Here is a 19,462-nt window from a genome sequence, read left to right as displayed (position 1 = left end):
CACATTAGACTTCCCCTAATGTCACAGCCAGTTTCTATGAGAAGCGTCTTTTCATGTCAGTATGTCTTCCTCCCTCCCTCTCTCCCTTTCTTTCTTTCTTCCCCTTTCTTTCCTTCCTTCCTAATTTTTATTGGGATATAGTTGATTCACAATGTTATGTTAGTTTCTGCTGTACAGCAAAGTGAATCAGTTATACATATACCCACTATTTTTTTAGATTCTAAGCTAATTTGGCCTAATCCTTTTTGATTTTCATGGTCTAAGAGATGAATTTGCATTCTATTTCAAATTTCTGACGTTCGTGTGAATAGGACAGTTTCATTTTAAGAAGACTGATTTTGAGGACTTCATTTCCCTCTTGTATTTTGGAGTCACTGGCAAAGAACCTCGAGTTTGAAACTGAGGCATTTCTTTGTGTTTCACATTTCAATCATTGTGCAGGTGAAGCTTGTTGGTGGACCATCCATCCTGCCTCCAAGCAGCGCTCAGAAGGAGAAAAAGTACGGGTTGGAGATGACCTCATCTTAGTTAGTGTGTCCTCCGAAAGGTACTTGGTAAGTGTGCAAAGGCAGATCATGTAGTTGGTGATATGATAAGTGACAGGTCAATAGAATGATCTTTTTAAAGCTGAAATTGCAAATTATCTAGGAAAATTGCTTAGAAACAAGCCTGTATCTCTATTTGATGAATTATACATAACTCCCTAAGTAGAAGAATGGTGTGACATGTGTGGAAGTGTGACTTACCAGGATTATTTAGACAGGCTTCCCTCGTGCCCTTGATATGTATGTTCATGACATCGATAGTGCCTGTTCTTGGATTATTTTATTAACAGCATGTAAATGCAGTCCAATCAGGAATTTGAAATTCCATGGACTTTATTTTGCACCCAATGAGAAGGCTGTATTAATGAGGCTGTGATTACCTATTTTGATATTTATGAAAGCAGATTATTATGTGAGAAACACTTGTCATGCTAAGAAGGGAGAAATAAAATAAAAAAAGGTTTAATTCCCTCACTGACATTGCATTGTTTCAAAGGGAAAGGGCTAGAAATGGGAGATTGAAGAAAGAAGTTTATGCTTAATCACTGAAGGTATTTTTTACTTTTGTAGTGAGGCCAATATCTATTTAACTTCTGTAGTAAATTATATTTTTGCTAAAGCATAATCATATGCAGAGAAATTCTCAGAATATTGAAATCAATGGAAGTGTGAAGGGTGTCAGTGAAAATATTCTTTCTAATTTAAGGTTGAGAAAGCAAACAAATATAAAATATGGTATTATAAACTTTACATGAATATCCGCATTAAAAAAATCCCAGACATCATAATGGATGATGATTGAAACAAAAATCAGAAATAGAACATCATTACAGTTAAGCTCATGCTAGTTTATAGAAAGTGTATTCCTACTGCCTTAAATCAACATATTATTTGTGTGTAATTGATTTAGAATTAAGTAAGTAGTTGGTACCCTTGGGCTCTGTGAATGTGGAAATAAGGTGGGTCTGGGGGTGCTTCAAGTCAGTTTTTGCTTACCAACACAATTCCAATTTTGAAACATTTCTAGGAAGAAGGGTGTGGTTTTACTTGCTTTGAGGGAAGAGGTAATGATGAAGACAGGGAAGTGGTGAAACAGGGCCTTGTGTAACTGACAGGAACTATTAAATGGAGCATCTAATGGTGCAGAGCTAAAGGGAGGCCTGGAGCATCTCTCTCCTCTTGTCTCTTAAGCAGTGTAGGTGGAATCAGGCACCACGCACATTTCTAGGACAATCCAAGGTGTCAGCTCGTCAAATAAGCATTCATTGAGCCCTTGCTGTGTGCCTGTGCTGTATATGTGAAGGTGATGTATTTTGATCAGGAGATAGACATTTCGAGTTGTAGTTTTACTTGGTAACCAATAGCAGTAATAGAAATAATTCATGCATGCTTCTTAGTATATAAATTCTACACATATCTTATTTTGATTTGGACATAACTCGGCATGTTCTTGCTGTATCACTTGTTCTTTCCACTACACAGCAGAGTTTATTTGACAGGATGGTATCATTATGCACAGAAGGAGGAGAAAATTCAGAATCTCACTGAGGCCAGAGCTTATAGCATCAATTCTACCAGCAAATTCCTGAGTCACTTAATTCCCTGAATTCTGGCTTCCACACTTGGAAAATGGTGATGATTCTCCCTAGCACCATAGATACTGTGATGAAGCAGTGAGATGGTGGATTTTGAAGATGCTTTGAATTAAAGAACACTATACAAACATTGGCAGTAATTGTAATGCCTGAGGTGCCCCTTCTGTTACTTTGGGAAATAAGTAACCTCATGATTAATTACATTCACAGATAATTTTCAAGCTACATTTTTTTTTTTTTTTTTTTTTTTTTTTTTTTTTTTTTTTTTTTTTTTTTGCGGTACATGGGCCTCTCACTGTGTGGCCTCTCCCGTTGCGGAGCACAGGCTCCGGATGCGCAGGCTCAGCGGCCATGGCTCACGGGCCCAGCTGCTCCGCGGCATGTGGGATCTTCCCGGACCGGGACACAAACCCGTGTTCCCTGCATCGGCAGGCGGACTCTCAACCACTGCGCCACCAGGGAAGCCCTCAAGCTACATTTTAGCCAGCTTATTTAAGTTCCTTTTCTGATACCGTTTTATATAGAGCTCCAGATAGTTAGCCAACCAGATTGTTAAAATTTCACTTTTATTTGATGATGAAGTCAGTGAGTTTAGTGATCATCTGTATAGACCTAGCAGATAGTAGAAGCCACAGGAATGACCAAGGACAGATTACACATGGCTTCCAGCCTCAAAAAAAATAGTGGAAAAAACAAACCAAACCCATGGAACTGTAGGAGAGTATCGTGAGACAGTAACTAAGTGTTAGGGTTTAGGTTAGAGATGCTGAAGGATGTTTCTGTGGGTGTAGGGATAGTTAATTATTACCTCACATTTCCACTGTGAGTAATTAGTAGTGAGAATACAGAGTATTATGTTCATGGATTCAAGGACCTACATGGCAAAAAGGAGGAAGTGAAAGGGCAAAAAGCGAGGCAGTAACAGGCATTGGACTAAACAGCGGCAGCTGGAATAATCCTCGTACTGAAGCTGAATAACTGAAAATTGGGCATATATATATATGTATATATATATATATATATACATATTGTTTATTGGTACGGAGCCTGCTAAGCATGAGCCTGGGCCAATCATATAATCTCTTCAAACCCTCAGTTTCTTCATCTGCAGTATGGGGGTAATAGCCTAGTTCACAGGGATATTAAGAGGATTGAATGCTTAATCCAGACAACACTCTTAGCTCTATGAATGGAACATATAAAAATTGCTTAGTGAGTTGTTATCACAATTTGCCCAGGAGATTTGTGCCTATTAAGAACTGTAGATATTTAACCAGAAAAGGAGAAAGTTGGGAAGTGAGAAGTGAAGAGACAGTTACAGTTGATTTTAAATAAAGGGCTATCATGTGAAAGCCAGATTCATATTCTGAGAAGATGCTGACATGGTTAAAAATAAATAAGAAATAAGGTTGAAAACACATCCGTTAAAACTAACTACTAAAAATAAACAAGTCTTATCATTGACTTTGTAACTTTTCATTTGTTAGTGTCTGTTGGCCTTTGATCTAATTTTTCTTCACGAACAGTGATGGTTAAGCTACGGTTGAACTATCTAATTGTGGGTTTGCTGCTCTAATCAAGCTTACAACTATTGGGATGCTAAATTGATTAAAATGGATTGAAGGATTGATTTTCACTCTGTCCTCTGTGGAGGTATCCTGTGGACTGTGCTGGGCTTCCAGAGCCCAGGCTCCACCTAGGATGCTCCGCCCTTTTCTGCTTTATGTGATGAACCTTGTACATGATTTCTCAGGAATAAAGGGTTTTATCTCCAGAAAAGGTTGTAAGCCACTCATCCAAATAATGTCTTTTCTAATCTTGCTGTTTCATATTCTAATATGAAATGATATTCTAATCCTCTTTTCAGGAATATCTAAGAGGAAGAAAAATTCCTTTGACCCATTGGAACGACTTATTTTTTTCTTTTAAAGGAGGCTTTATCAAAGCAGCTTAAATATAAGAGAAAGATACAATGTTAAAGAGAGGAAATATGGTCAAATAGATATTACTGTGAATCTCAGACTAAACAAAATAAGGTAAAGCATGCAAAATAATTTTTACTTGTGTTAGAAAGATATAAAAATCACCATGGTATGCACAAGAGCTTTCAACCCATGGATTGGATTTCTCTCATTTGAAACATTGATTTTTGAATAATGTTCTCTGTCACCTATAGAAACGGACAGATTTTTAAAAAAATTTTTATTGGAGTATAGTTAATTTACAATGTTGTGTTAGTTTCAGGTGTATACCATAGTGAATCAGGTATACATATACATATAGCCACTCTTTTTTAGATTCTTTTCCCATATAGGTTATTACAGAGTATTGAGTAGAGGTCCCTGTGCTATACAGTAGCAGACAGATTTTTTAAAATCCATGAAAACATTACCAAACAACTGTCTAAAAGTAAATTAGGAAAAGCAAAACCCCACAATCTAAAAAGTGATGAAAATGCTTAAAAGAAAGCTATTCTAGGGCTCATAAAAATTTACTTCTCTCATACCCACCTCTGAATTTCCAATAAATGCTAGGTGTTCTGATTGCATAGTAAGTTACCGAACTCCCTCAAGTTGCTTAAAAATATTGATAGCTAAAAAGACAGTGATCATAAATATTTTCAAGCTCTTCATCATATCAATTATTTATTTAGACATCTTTATTGGAGTATAATTGCTTTACAATGGTGTGTTAGTTTCTGCTTTATAACAAAGTGAATCAGTTATACATATACATATGTTCCCATATCTCTTCCCTCTTAAGTCTCCCTCACTCCCACCCTCCCTATCCCACCCCCTAGGTGGTCACAAAGCACCGAGCTGATCTCCCTGTGCTCTGCGGCTGCTTCCCACTAGCTAGCTATTTTACGTTTGGTAGTGTATATATGTCCATGCCACTCTCTCACTTTGTCACTGCTTACCCTTCCCCCTCCCCATATCCTCAAGTCCATGCTCTATAGTAGGTCTGTGTCTTTATTCCCGTCTTACCCCTAGGTTCTTCATGACCTTTTTCTTTTCTTTTTTTTTTCTTAGATTCCATCCAATTTATTTTTTATTTATTTACCTTGATCCTTTTTTTTTTTTTATCTCTGTGGCTCAGGTGATGGAATCATAGACTGTTCCATTTGGAAAGAGCATCTATCCTGTGTCCCTCGTTTTTTTCTCAGAATAAAAAAGTGAAGTCTGAGGGGTGATGTATCTTGTTTACTTGTGTTCCCTGTCACTGGAGGATCATTTTTCTAGTGTGTTGCATCACCAGGGCCAAGTGCCTGACACTTAATATGAGAGAAATAAATGAGTGAATAAATGCATCAGATAAGGGTTGAATTCGGATATTCTTAGAAATTCTTGTGCCTTGGACCTTTCGGACAGTCGGAGAAAGCTTACTGACTCTTTGTTTCATTATCTTTTAAAATGCATAAAATATATACACTGGATTACAAAGGAAACTAAGAGTATCAAAGTGGAGTCCAGGTTGAGAACTCCTGGGAGGTGATTTATAATAATATCTTTTCTATTCCTGAGATTTCGTGCTTCTATCATATAAAGCCTTGTTACTCAAAATATGCTTCTTGAACCAGTGGCCTTGGTTGGCCCCCCTTCACACCTCCTGAATTCAAATTTGCCTTTTTTTGACAAGATCCTCAGATGATTTGTGTGTCCATGAGAACTTGAGAGTCACTAACATGAGAATCAAGGTGATAGGAGAGAGCAGATCACTCCCCAAAGTGCCTGCAGTGCTCCTGGTGGGTGTGTAAATTTTAGAGCAGTTACATATTTCAGCCTAAGGCCAGCTTTGCTTTCAACCTCTGACAACATCTGTTTTGGCTTTAAGGATAACCCATCTTAGTTAGTGTCAGTAACTGAAATTGTTACTGCATTCTGAGTATTTACTATCGCAAGCCTGTGTGGTTCTTACTCAGATTCCCCTTTGTTGCTTAAGCGGCAAAATTAAATAGAAGCATCCAAAATAGTTATGCCTAGAGAATATTTTCTTGAGAAGAGTGGACATGATTTAGATAACTTTAAATGTTGTAATATGATCTTAAGGACATTTTTTTTTACTTTCTCCAACAGACTGAAATTTTCCTTTTTTTATGGTTATATTTATTGTGTACTTTTAGGCTTAGATATGATTTGAAGATTGAATTTTCGTCCTCCCCCCCCCCCATTGTTTTTTCACTGCAGTAGCTCCTTATTGCCTATAAGGTCCTTGATCTGACACCTGCTTTGTCTGCAGGCCTCTCACTCTCTTTCTAAGTATATGCTGTAAGCCCCAAAGATGAAACTCTCTGCTGTGCTGTATGTTCCCGTATCTCTGCCCCTTTGGGTACCATTTCCCTTATTAGAGCCTACAGCACCAAAAAAGCCCAGGTCACTTACAATTACAAGGTTTCTGGTGTATTAAGAATGAAAATCTCCAAAGTAGTTTATACAAGTTTTGGTATTTTTAAAAAATATTTACACTTAGCGCATTAACATTATTAATACACACACGCAAATTCAGTGTATGTACAAACTTCTGGAGACATCATCTCTAAGTATATAGATGTGACGCTCAGGCCAGATGATCCTGCTGGCTCTTCAAATGCCTTGTCCCACATGGAACCCTGTCTCTCTTGTGGAAATACCACCTGTCCTCAAGGCCCAGGACAATGAACTGTGTTCCAGTTAGGCTGGTCCAAGTGTTCTTTTCTCTCAATTCCTGTAGCACTTTGATTACAATTCAGCTAACATTTTCAAAACACTGACTCACAGCATTTTGTGGATATGTTTTACTTACCTTTCTAGCTTACGAGCACCCTTATGGTGGGGAATATGTTCTATTAATGTTTAGCACAATGCTTTATACACAGATATTCAATGAACAAGGATGAATAAACAAATCTATTTATCCTAACATGGCATGAGCTTTCACTTGAATTCAAAAGTATAAATATAAGCATTGGTATTTTGAATCGTCTTCTGATGGTTTGATAAAATCCATATGGTTTTACAGGTTTCTTTCTTTCTTTTTTTTTTTTTGGTGTGTATGTGCTGTTATTTTGGCTCAGGTCATTGAAATAGGAACATTTATGGAGTAACTTAAAATATTTTTTTTAAGCTTATGCTACTTTGATTTTAAACGTTTGGTTCACTTCTGCACATACTTCTTTATTGAGTAACCCTGCTAGATGCTAGGGATACAGTTGTGAGCCTGTGTCAGCTTACAAGAGGGAGAATGAAAAATACACTAAATGATCACATTGTGATAAGGGCTATGAAGGAAAATATATTTTTCTTGTTTGTGGAAGCAGATGGCATATGATTTATTTGTAAATAGTTAAAGAATTTTAATAGGGAAAAAATTAATTCAATAAAGACATCTTAGCCGGATTTTTGCATAAGAATGACAGGTCCAGGTAGAAAGGAGGTTGTAAAAAGACAGACAGCTGGTTGAGATGGGAGAGGGGTGAGAGCAGGTTATTGCTAAATCTGAAGCATCCACTTTTAAACTTATTGATTGGAAAATTGCCGATAAGATAATTACATATATGTCAGACGTCACAAATGTCTTGGGTTTTGTTTTTAAGAGAAAGAAAATGAAATGCCTACCTATGCTGGTGACATGAGATGAGTATATTTAGGCAGAAGAGACCTTTGGATGTTGAAAGGCTTGTGGCATATACCAGTGTGACTCTGCATGCTGTGACTGCTATTTGTCTAACTAGGAAGGTCAGATATCTGGGAAAGTTCTAGTGCAGTTGAAGTCTTTAAAAGCTTAGGCTGTCATCAGCATTAGAAAGTGTTGCAGGAACATTATAGGAATATTGGTGATGTTTACTCAGATGACTCCAAGAGAAAAGGTGGTTGTTCTTTGCATGTTTGAAATTCTAGCAGCAGCCAGGTAATGGTTAGTGAAATAAGCAAGTCATTTGTCTGTACTCATCATTTTGTTTTTCTTTACTTATCATTTCAGAACTCATCAATTATGGCTCTCAAAGATGTGAAATATGATGTTCTTTTAATACATTTGACTTAAGAAGGAACGTCTGAAATTTGTAATGTCTGAATTTTGAAGAACATGTATTGTCTTGGTTTTTGATACCTATTAGGAAATATTGCCATCTAATGGCTATTACATCAGATTGTAGATAAAAGTTCCTAAAGGACCCCATGAAACTAACACATTGGTCCAGTAGGTTTAACCTACTTCGTTGTCAACACACTGTCACAGTGTGATATGTAAAAACTTAATTATAATTTTAATGGTAAGAGCCTACTATCTGTACAAATTTACCCATCAATAAGCCTTTAAAACAAAATAGTCTGTTTTCACAAATAAATTTATTTTATTTGTGTTTTCGGATTAGTGGCTTAAGTAGTAACTCTTAGAAGGAAGCTGAAAAATACCTAAAGTCAAATATAAACTCTAATTTTTTTCCTACTGGTCTCTTCATTTTTGAGTGACGGGATTGCCACAGAGGCTCTCTGTGGACAGTCCCACGTTGGCAGCGTTCAGTTTGAGTTGCCAGAAGCACTTCTGTGTTGAGACTTACCCAGAGCCTGTAGTGATGCCTTCTTTTGCTTCTAATGCAGCACTTGTCTTATGGCAACGGCAGCTTGCACGTGGACGCCGCTTTCCAGCAGACCCTCTGGAGCGTGGCCCCAATCAGCTCAGGAAGTGAAGCAGCCCAAGGTAAGTATTCCACTTCCATTAGGGGGCTGGTCCCTGATGCAGAGTTGGCAGTCATCTTTGGGACTGTGATAATGAGTAAATTAATTAGAGCTGTTTGTGTCAAAATATTCTGTAATGTAGATACATAACATTTAAGAAACTTATTTGAATTGCTATTCAAAAGTGAAGTTTGTGTTAAGGTTTATCTCCTCTTATTTTTATGCTCTCGTCAGCTTTAGCTTATTTTTGTGTGTGTTTTACATGCTAGCTTTCTAGGGGTTATTTTCTCCAGTGTTTTGGCCTCAGGGTATTGCTTGTCAAGATTTCTCATCTTCCAGGGTGCGTGACTTAGAACTGGATCACAGCAGTGCTTGTACATCAGGGTTTTTCCCAGGAAATATGTGTGTTCTGGTTGTTCTAACTTATGTAAGTTCAAATCTGAGCCTATCCAGGCTTGCACATTTAGTGGAGGGTTTTATGAGGCTGAGGTCATGTATAATAGTGGGAACATCACTAACTGTGGGACTTGGGAACCCAGGGCTCAGAGGTGGCAGGCAGGTGGCACCATCCATCTCTGTGATTTTGGCCAGGTACTTAAGCCTTGCTGGATTTCTGTGTCTCTGTGAAAATAGGAGATTGGAGCCAATGATCTGTTCAGCTGTCAACATCTGATGATGACAGTTCAAATGTGACTGCGTTTCAATCCTTCTAGGGTATCTGATTGGTGGTGACGTCCTCAGGTTGCTTCATGGACACATGGATGAATGCCTCACGGTCCCTTCAGGAGAACACGGTGAAGAGCAGCGAAGGTTGGTACCTGAGCCCAGCACCTTGAGCCTTGAATTTTCTTGTTTTAAGTTTTGTAAATTAAGGCTTTGTCTGTTCAGGCCATTAGCATAAGAGAAAGTGGGCCTCTGTCATTCATCTGTCCACTGAAGTGATCCATTGCTGGCCTCTGAAGTTTTTTTCTCACGTACGGTTTTGACTACCTATGAATAGAGTTGCAGAAAATTCTTGTATAATTAAAACAGGGTGAGAAGCAGTGAATACAATAAATGAGTGAGAGGAATGAACACATTCACCTACTTAAACATTCGTTTTGATGAATCCTCTTTCTGGAATGTTTAGTCTCCAGTTCAGTTTCAGACTTCTCAAATTGCCCAAAGTTTAGGACCTTTTTCTGTTACCTCCCATTTACTGAGATAGATAATAAAATTGAGCACCTTCCCTAATATTTTATGTGATTTTAATACCTCTCTTATGTTAATATTATTTGGTATTGGGCCAAGATGGCAGTAGCCTAGATCATGGGGAAAAGTGCACAAATAATACAAAACCATAAAAATATTGAGGGTGATTTGAATGTTCCATTTTGCCTCACAAATTAATGGATGAATACAGTAAGTGGAATGCATAAATAAGTGATTATTGTGAGAGAAGGCATGATCCGGGTGATTTATTACGTGGCTTTAAGTCTTTTAGTGGAGGTTTCTCGTAATATTAGCATATCACTTAGATAACTATTATTGATAAATATTTATCTTTGTAATTTAAAGAAAGATACAGAGAACATTTAGAAAGTTAATACGTCTTTAATTAGCTGTTTAACCTTGGGAAAAGTCACTCTGAGACCTAGCCTGGGTACTAGTCTTATCTCTCCCCAGGTAGACCTAGCTTATGGTGAAGCATGAAATGCAGAGCCTCCAAAAATTCCCTAAACGAAAAGTGCTGCTTTTAGTAGGTTAGGAAGAAGATGTTAATGGTGTGTTGATAGGGTTTATGGAAAAGATGAGAGGGAATTCAAAAGACGGTTTATTTGAGGAATTAATTCCAAACAGAAGACTCAGGCAGATGCAGTGTATACTGGGAATTGCAGTTATTCCCGACTGATGAGGGGGCAGGGTGGGAGAAGCATGGAAACTAGACATGGAAACTTGGTCAGTTTTTTTTTTTTTTTTTTTTTTTTACATCTTTATTGGAGTATAATTGCTTTACAATAGTGTGTTAGTTTCTGCTTTATAACAAAGTGAATCAGTTATGCATATACATATGTTCCCATATCTCTTCCCTCTTGCGTCTCCCTCCCTTCCACCCTCCCTGTCCCACCCCTCTAGGTGGTCACAAGCACTGAGCTGATCTCCCTGTGCTCTGCGGCTGCTTCCCACTAGCTGTCTATTTTACGTTTGGTAGTGTATATATGTCCATGCCTCTCTCTCGCTTTGTCACAGCTTACCCTTCCCCCTCCCCATATCCTCAAGTCCATTCTCTAGTAGGTCTGTGTCTTTATTCCTGTCTTACCCCTAGGTTCTTCAATTCCATATATATGTGTTAGCATACGGTATTTGTCTTTCTCTTTCTGACTTACTTCACTCTGTATGACAGACTCTAGGTCCATCCACCTCCCTACAAATAGCTCAATTTCGTTTCTTTTTATGGCTGAGTAATATTCCATTGTATACATGTGCCACATCTTCTTTATCCATTCATCTGTTGATGGACACTTAGGTTGCTTCCATGTCCTGGCTATTCTAAATAGAGCTGCAATGAACATTTTGGTACATGACTCTTTTTTTTTTTAGATGTTGGGGGTAGGAGTTTTATTAATTAATTTTATTTATTTTGGCTGTGTTGGGTCTTCGTTTCTGTGCGAGGGCTTTCTCTAGTTGTGGCAAGTGGGGGCCACTCTTCATTGCGGTGCGTGGGCCTCTCACTATCGCGAAGCCCCCATGACTCTTTTTGAATTACGGTTTTCTCAGGGTATATGCCCAGTAGTGGGATTGCTGGGTCATATGGTAGTTCTGTTTGTAGTTTTTGAAGGCTCATTAGTGCCATTCCCACAGGTTGGCTTTTACCCTGAGATAGTTGGGAAGGAGTGTGTGGGGACGGGGTGACGTGGTCAGATCTCTTTGAAAAGAGTGTCTCTGACAAACAAGTAGAACTTAGATCGGAGGTGGAGAGATTCTGGAGCAGGGAAGCCAACTCGGAGAAGGCTGATGAAGTCATTCATGTGAGAGAAAAGGAGAAGCTTATCCTGGAGAGTGGCCGTTAGAATAGGACAGCCTGGCCCAGAAACATTTCAGGTCAGATTGACTCGTTTAAGGATGAACTCTGTGTGGTCGGTGAGAGGATGTATCAGATTTAAGGGCGAGAAATTCCTAGAGTTTCTGACTCTAGGGAAGAGAGATGGTGTTAAAGATTGTAGGAGTTGGACAGATTTGATACAAAGGACTGAGTGAGATTTTGGACACTGGTGAGTACAGAGGGTCTATGGGAAATAAAATAAAGGGTTTATAGGAAATTGGAATTTTTGAGTCTTTAACTTAGACAAAGCTTGGGTTGGATATAAATCACAAGTGCACAGGGGGAGCCCTAGGTGGAGAGGGAGGAACAGTGACTAGAGTGTTATGTTTAGCAAGTTGGGCATTGCTTTAAAAGGCTGCAAAGCCTTGGAATAGACTAACTAGAGAGGAAGCTGAGGATGGAATCCTAGATAAGGCTGATATTTAGGACACTGGCAGGTGAAGAAAAGGCACAAGAGAGGCAGAATGGTAGTTAAGTGGAGAGCCAGGGAAGTTAGTTATGAAGCCCAAAGGAGGCTTGGGGTGTAGATGTGTTCAATGATATAATATCATCATAGAGACTTAGGAGCAGAACGAGGTTGTGCCATAGTTTGGATCCTTAGTCTCTGACTTGTTAAATGAAACACTTGAAACGAAGTGATTCTTTGAGCCCACGTGCTCTTTCTGCAGACACTGTAGAGATTTGTAATTAAGAGAATGGGCTGTAGACCTGGGTTTGGGCCTCGCCTCTGCCACTAATAGTTGTGTGACTTGTGTGACTTAATTTCTTTAAACATGATTTTTCTCCTCTGTGAAATGTGGCTTAAATGTTAGCTGTTACTTCATGGGATTGTTGTGAAGGTTCAGTAGGAAAATGCATGGAAAACCTTGATGCATATTAAGAGATCAACAAATGTATTATTGTTGTTGTTATCACTATTGTTTAGACAGAAGAGCAGCATTTAGTCAGATATGGGAACGTTTGAGGGACCCTGGGCATGCGGGTGAAAGTATGGTGAGCGTAGATTTTAGGGGAAGAGACGCTAAACTATATCAAAGAAAACCCTCTTCTGTTTTGAAATGAATGTGGTAGGTGAGTGGTGGGGAAGGGCTCCTCCTTCTTGCTAAGCTTTAGAAGCCAGGAATGGATGAGCATAGTTTTTTAACAGTCAGGTGTTTTCATGTCCAAATGAGAATAATCAGCGTCGGATAGATCCCAGATTTCTTGGACTAAGCTCGCGGGCAATGACTGCAGTTTTCCACCTCTCCTGCACATTAGAGAGGCTGTATGTTAAAGAGGGGTTTTATTAAACATGATACTTATAGAGCAGATTTCCTGCTAATTGGTTCTTTTGGGGGGATGCCTTTTATTTGTTTTTTAAATTTTTTATATTGGAGTATAGTTGATTTACAATGTTGTGTTAGTTTCAGGTGTACAACAAAGTGAATCAGTTATACATATACATATATCTATTCTTTTTCAGATTCTTTTCCTATATAGGCTATTACAGAATATTGAGTAGAGTTCCGTGTGCTATACAGTAGGCCCTTGTTGGTTCTCTATGTTATATATAGTAGTGTGTATATGTTAAGCTCAACCTCCTAATTTATCCTTCCCTGCCATCTTTCCCCTTTGGTAACCATAAGTTTGTTTCCTAAGTCTGTGAGTCTCTTTCTGTTTTGTAAATAAGTTCATTTGTGTCATTTTTGTAGATTCCACATGTAAGTGATAGCGTACAGTATTTGTCTTTCTCTGTCTGACTTACTTTGCTTAGTATGATCATCTCTCCTGCTGGTTATTATTACATTGCTGTAATTCTTTACATTTCTGGTTATTACAGAGAAAACTAGGAGAAATGTCAAAGACATTTTGGTATTGGTCTGGGTCCGCTTTCCCATTGCATGCATATTGAAGGCTGCTCCTGTCCCCCTCCTGTATTATTCTTGATTTAATGTTATTCATTTCTGTGTCAAATTAATCTCAATATGTATTCAGATCAACACATTGCAGCTCTTTGTAGGTAGTGATGTCAGTAAGAACACATCCTTAGTGCCCCTTGTACGGCGTGTTTACACGGGTGAAATCAGATTAAAATGGATGTCAGACTTGACATGCCTCATAACATCCCTTTCTCCCTCATGACTTGAGGGAGAAAATGAGTCAGAAATAGGCAGCAGGAGCCTGAGGGATGTTGCTTAAGACTGAAAGTTATCTATGCCTTGATTACACGGTGAGATTGAACAATTTTTTGCATGTAATGATAAAAGTAATTCCTTAAATTTTACATTTATAGAGCCCTTTATTCTTTCAAGTCTTCTAAATATCAGTGTGTAGAAATTTCTTTATCTTCCCCTGTCCTCACGCTAAGTCACTTCAGTGTCTTACAGAATGAGGGGAAGGCAAAGGACAGTACAGCCAGGAGGCAGCCTTTCTTCAATTGATGTGAATCTGTATTGGGGGAAAAATGCATAGTGATAACCTTAAAAATGTATTTTGATTCATTTTTTAAAAAGAAGTAAAAATAATTTGACTTTCTGAGAGCTGGAGAAGTTCCAGGGAAATATATAAAGATTTCTTTTAACTCATAATTCTTCACTGTAATTATGATCTGGCTACACTCACTTATATTCTGTTATTAAAGTTAAATAACTAAAGTCAAATCAGGTTTGTTGCAAGAAGTAGGGAAATTAATTAAGGAGATGGCCAGAAGTGACAGTTGCTTCTGAGTAATTTAGGACCATTTTGGTCGTAGATGCTGGGTTAGTAAGTGGATTTGTCAATCTGTTCATGCCTCCTTCCCATAACAAGTTTTGAATATACATAATAGAACTATAATTGTAGCAGTTGAAACTGCAGTTCAGTGATGGGTACTGTAGTTCTAGATACCGATGCAGTGATCTTTGATTATTATTATTTTGTAATCTATTTTATGGAAGTATAGTTGATTTACAATGTTGTGTTCATTTCTGCTGTACAGCACAGTGATTCCGTTATACATATATACACATTCTTTTTCATATTCTTTTCCATTATGGCTTATCGCAGGATATTGAATATAGTTCCCTGTGCTCTACAGTAGGACCTTGTTGTTTATCCATCCTATATGTAATAGTTTGCATCTGCTAACCCCAAACTCCCACTCCATCCCTCCCCACCATCCCCACCCACCCTTGGCAACCACAGGTCTGTTCTCTCTCTGATGGAGTGATCTTTAACTACCTCTTCACACTTAGATCTGTATATGTATGTGGTCTCCTGTGCATTCTCATGGGAGTGTTAACCAGACCCCCAGAATGAAGAGCATGTACTGTCCCATTCAGTTAAGTGGAATTGAATTGGAGAATGAAGCCTACCAAAGTTAAATTAAACATATATTTTCCCCACACTTCCTGCTCATGTTGCTTTTACGGATTGAACTCTGTCTGACATGTTCGTGAAGTAAAGCATCACTATGGTTTTATTTTAAATTTCCTGAGATTTTTCCAGAAAGATGTGTGACTCTAAAATTACCAGTATACAACTGGTCTAAACAACAATAAAAGTCATAAAATTATCATCTATAGACGTTGTGAGCAGGCGGGGGAAAGGGAGAAATGCACGGAACGTTAACTGTAGAATTGTAATTTCTTTGTTCTTTTTCAAACTTTTCAAATAGTGAGATGGGATAAATTAAGGAGAAACAAGTGCTGCTACTTGGCAAGAGATCTGTCGGATGCCACACAGCTTTTAAATTATTGCTTTAAAAAAAGATTTCATTCTGGAGCCTTGAAATTTGATTATCAGTTTTCATTTCAAGCATGAAGTCTTTTATATGGGGAATGTTTTCTGTTCTAGATTCTGTCTCTGGATTGCACCTTATTACTTCCATCCATTTTTATGTGAATACAATAAAATGTCAACAAAAGCATTTGCTTTATGTGCACACACGCTTACTAAAGGATTAAATATGCACTACCTGAATTAAGTATGTCATACTTTTAAATTAATAAGTTTTAAGAAAGATGAGTTAGGGGAGTGTTATTCAGAATTATTATGTGAAATCTCTGATGTGGAAACCGGTATTAGGGGAACGTTTTTTGAAAAGCATTATTTGTGTGTTAAAACAGTTTTTACCACGTAGCTCATAGGTAATTTTATTCATTTAATAAAAATCTGTGAAATGACCACCATGTTCTGGGTGCTGGGGTTGTTAGTATCTAAAAAGATACAAAGTCTCTTTTCTCAAGGAGTTTACATTCTAGTGGGGATATGTAACAATAAAAACTTAAATATGCTTGTTTATAAATGCACACACATACCCATGCATGCATAGATAAAATACACCTGATGGTGTGTGTGTATGTGTATGTGTGTGTGTGCGTGTGTGTATGAGAGAGAGAGAGCACAGGCAGGCTTGAGTGTGGATAGAGAAGTTGTCCTGTTTCCATCTTACCAGGCATTACTCTTGGCATATACTTGCTCTGTCTTGTTCCTTTCAAGCTCAGGACCATTAAGTCATTGTTTCTGACAGTGTCTGGAAATAAATGCTACATTTGCTTTGCAGAATGTGACTCAGCAGGCGAAAGCCATGCCGTATGTATGCATGGCAATATTTTTGCCTCATGCCCCTTTTAATATTATGATTCAATGATCTTTACTTGTGAATAATTGATAAGGCATGAGATGGGTTTGATCTAATGAATTAAGTGTCTCTCAGTCTGGCTTAGAAGGAGAGGCGTGGTTTATGTCTACGTACACAATTGGATGACTAATACCCCGCAGGGTTTGTACGCCCTCAGTCACCTACCTCGGGTGCAAGCTTCTGCAGCTGGCCTGTTTTACTACAAAATGGTCAAGTTATCAGATAAGAACTTTTCTTCCTTCTCTTCATGTCCTGTGTATACCTCTTTAGCCTGCGTATGGGGATAGGACAGGTTTCCCAAATAGTTTTGCTAGAAGAGTAGGCACGTGAAGGAGCTATTTTTTTCTTCTTTGCCTCTTCTCCCTGGAGAGAGATGCAGTCTTTCCCCTAAACTTAACCTCCCTGCTGATTGCAGAGAGCACCCTGGCCTTGCTTCAGCCTGTCATCATTTAGCAGCCTGACTTGGTCTAGAGCCACACTCTCAAGGAACGACTGGGCTAGAAGGCACTGTTTTCCAAAACACAAGCTTTGAAGGCAAAGGATTAAAAATATTCACAGAAATTGGAGCCACCGGATAAGAGTAAAAATGAAAAAAACAACAATTGAGGTGTTGGATGCACTGAAAATGAGTGACTGCCAAGAGACAATAGATTAAAAATCAACACTGAGAAAGAGAAATCTCCCAGTTATTTTCTCAGTGAAAGTTTAAGACCGTTTTTACTGGTCCACGTTTAGTTTCTTAACTTAATCTAGATGTAAGCAGTATCTTTCAGGAAGAAAAGAAAAGCTTCCTCTTTTTTTTTTTAATTTCCAAATTCCTTTGTGGTCGTGTTATGTTCCGTATGGAGTGAAAAGTAAAAGTAGCAAATGTTTCTTGTTGTTTTTCTGCTCTAGTCCTAGTTACATGACTCTTTAATATGGATTCGGAGTGTAGGGATGTTATTGTTTTTAATCCACGATTATTCATTTATATTTTATGCGGACGTGACATCTCAAAACATACTGATCTTGGGTGGCCTCGGCCTGCAGCGGCTTGAAGCAGGATTTCAGTTCCTGGCCAGAGACTGATGTTGGGCAGCGGCAGTGAGAGCGCTGAATCCTAATCACTAGACCACCAGGGACCAGTGGCCAGTGACGAGGCCCTGGCCCATCAGCTGCGTAGAACTGAATTTCCACATAGAGGTGGAAAACAGTGAAGCAAGTAAAGTGTTTATTAGGAGGAAAAAGTACAGTACGTGTGGATAGACACACGGGTGGCTCAGAGAGAGAGAGAGTCGCACCCTTGTGGTAGTTTGAATCACTGTTACGGGGCATTTCTTCCTGATTTCCTTTGACCAGTCATCTTGTTTTGCCTGGTTCTGAGTCCGTATTTGGTCTACCTCGGGGTCTTCCTCTGTGTGCATGCACATCTCTTAGCCAAGATGGATTCTAGCAAAGAGGCCTATGGGTAGTTGGCATCACTTACTGTGGGGTGGCGCCGCCTCCCTTTTTGATCTCCAAGGAGCCTGTCTGTGCATGTATAGTCAGGAAGGTCTCCTTGACTTCGAGGATGAGGATTATGTGGTCTTTTATCTGGGCAGGGCCCAGCCTCCTCTTTTATCCTGCTTTTATGGAGTTTCTGCTGTTATGGAGTTTCTGTCCACAGGGGAGAAACTGCTCAGCCTGAGGCCCGTCCGTGTCCTGTCTCAATACCTGTTTCCCCTTGTGCAGCAACTTGAATAGAAATATCACAAACTCAGTCCTGAGTAAATATGTGATGCTTCTCTAAGTGTTGTACAGGCATATACTTTTGATTTCTCTGTTACTATGAAGAGGTTCCTGGGAGCTTGCCTGGGGCTTAGCTGCTCAGCCAAACACTCTCTTAGGCCCTTACGTAGTAGACTGGTGTGCAAGCAGAAATCCTACTGAGAAAATGTGTAAACTGAAACACTTATAATTTCTCTCTGCAATAATGTTTTAATCCTGGGTCTATTTTTCAATTCCTTTAATGTTTATTGAGGGCTTGTATGTTCTAGGCATTTCGATGTGTGCTGGCTATAAAAAAAATGAGATTGTAGAAAACGTATCTTACTATTCTACCTGTTGAGGAGGATTAGACAAGGAGGAATCTGTGCTGACCTTTGGTTTTGAGGTGATACTTTCGCCAGCCTGTAAGTTCATAGAACAAGCTTGTCTTCCCCATGATTGTTTTGAACCTGCCATTCAGTATCAACTCTCAATGGAAATTGTGTGTGAGTAATTTTTCTGTTTTTCAAAGGATTCATAGGTGAATCCTCAACGTCCAGGGTCTGGTAATACATTACCACATGGAACTTAATTTGGTTGAGGACGTGTTGGTAGTAGAATTGTCTGTGTCTTTAACTGCCCCAGGTAAATGGCATATATCACATACTGCCATTTATTATCTTTACTGGTGTGTGTGTTCATCTATTCTGTTTAGTTTTCAGCCAGGATTGTACCATTCATTTCTGTACCCCTTTCATAGAGTGACAAATATATGGGAATCTGCACACAAATGCTGATTATTTTGTGTTTGTGAAAGAAATTAATGGAGGAAAAAATGTCATGCACTTCCTTGTAGGTTGTTTAAGGAGAGCAGTGGGATGCATGCATTGAGAACCGCTCCGGTTAATTCACAGGGGTTTGAGGTCCCCGTTTGTAGGATTTCAGTGACTCCTAAAAGATTATTGTCTGCTTGCAATTCCAGGAGGGGCAGACTTCCTTGTAGGTTGTTTAACGAGAGCAGTGGGATGCATGCATTGACAACCGCTCTGGTTAATTCACAGGGGTTTGAGGTCCCCGTTTGTAGGATTTCAGTGACTCCTAAAAGATTATTGTCTGCTTGCAATTCCAGGAGGGGCAGAAACCAGCCGACCAACCTGAATGAACAGAACACTATTTTGAGGCCTATGAGTCCCACATCCTTGGCTAAGAGCCTTCTCTATTGGAAGCATCTTGACTTCACGTCACTCCACAGGGAAGAA

At 38.8% G+C, this 19,462-nt stretch overlaps 1 protein-coding gene across 1 annotated transcript in view; it reads left to right on the top strand.

Annotated features, from left to right (window-relative positions):
* RYR2 (ryanodine receptor 2) overlaps nucleotides 1-19,462 on the top strand; it is a 523,123-nt gene that overhangs the window by 102,872 nt on the left and 400,789 nt on the right. Inside the window, exons 8-10 of the mRNA XM_007452954.1 lie at nucleotides 442-554; nucleotides 8,719-8,818; nucleotides 9,510-9,606. Of these exons, the coding sequence (XP_007453016.1) occupies nucleotides 442-554; nucleotides 8,719-8,818; nucleotides 9,510-9,606 (310 nt within the window). The remainder of the gene's footprint in view (nucleotides 1-441; nucleotides 555-8,718; nucleotides 8,819-9,509; nucleotides 9,607-19,462) is intronic.

The sequence above is a fragment of the Lipotes vexillifer genome, unplaced genomic scaffold, assembly GCF_000442215.2.
Source record: "Lipotes vexillifer unplaced genomic scaffold, Lipotes_vexillifer_v1.1 scaffold1088, whole genome shotgun sequence".
Classification (NCBI taxonomy): Eukaryota; Metazoa; Chordata; class Mammalia; order Artiodactyla; family Lipotidae; genus Lipotes; species Lipotes vexillifer.
The sequence above is the reverse complement of the archived record's forward strand: the minus strand, read 5'-3'. Positions and strand labels throughout refer to the sequence as shown.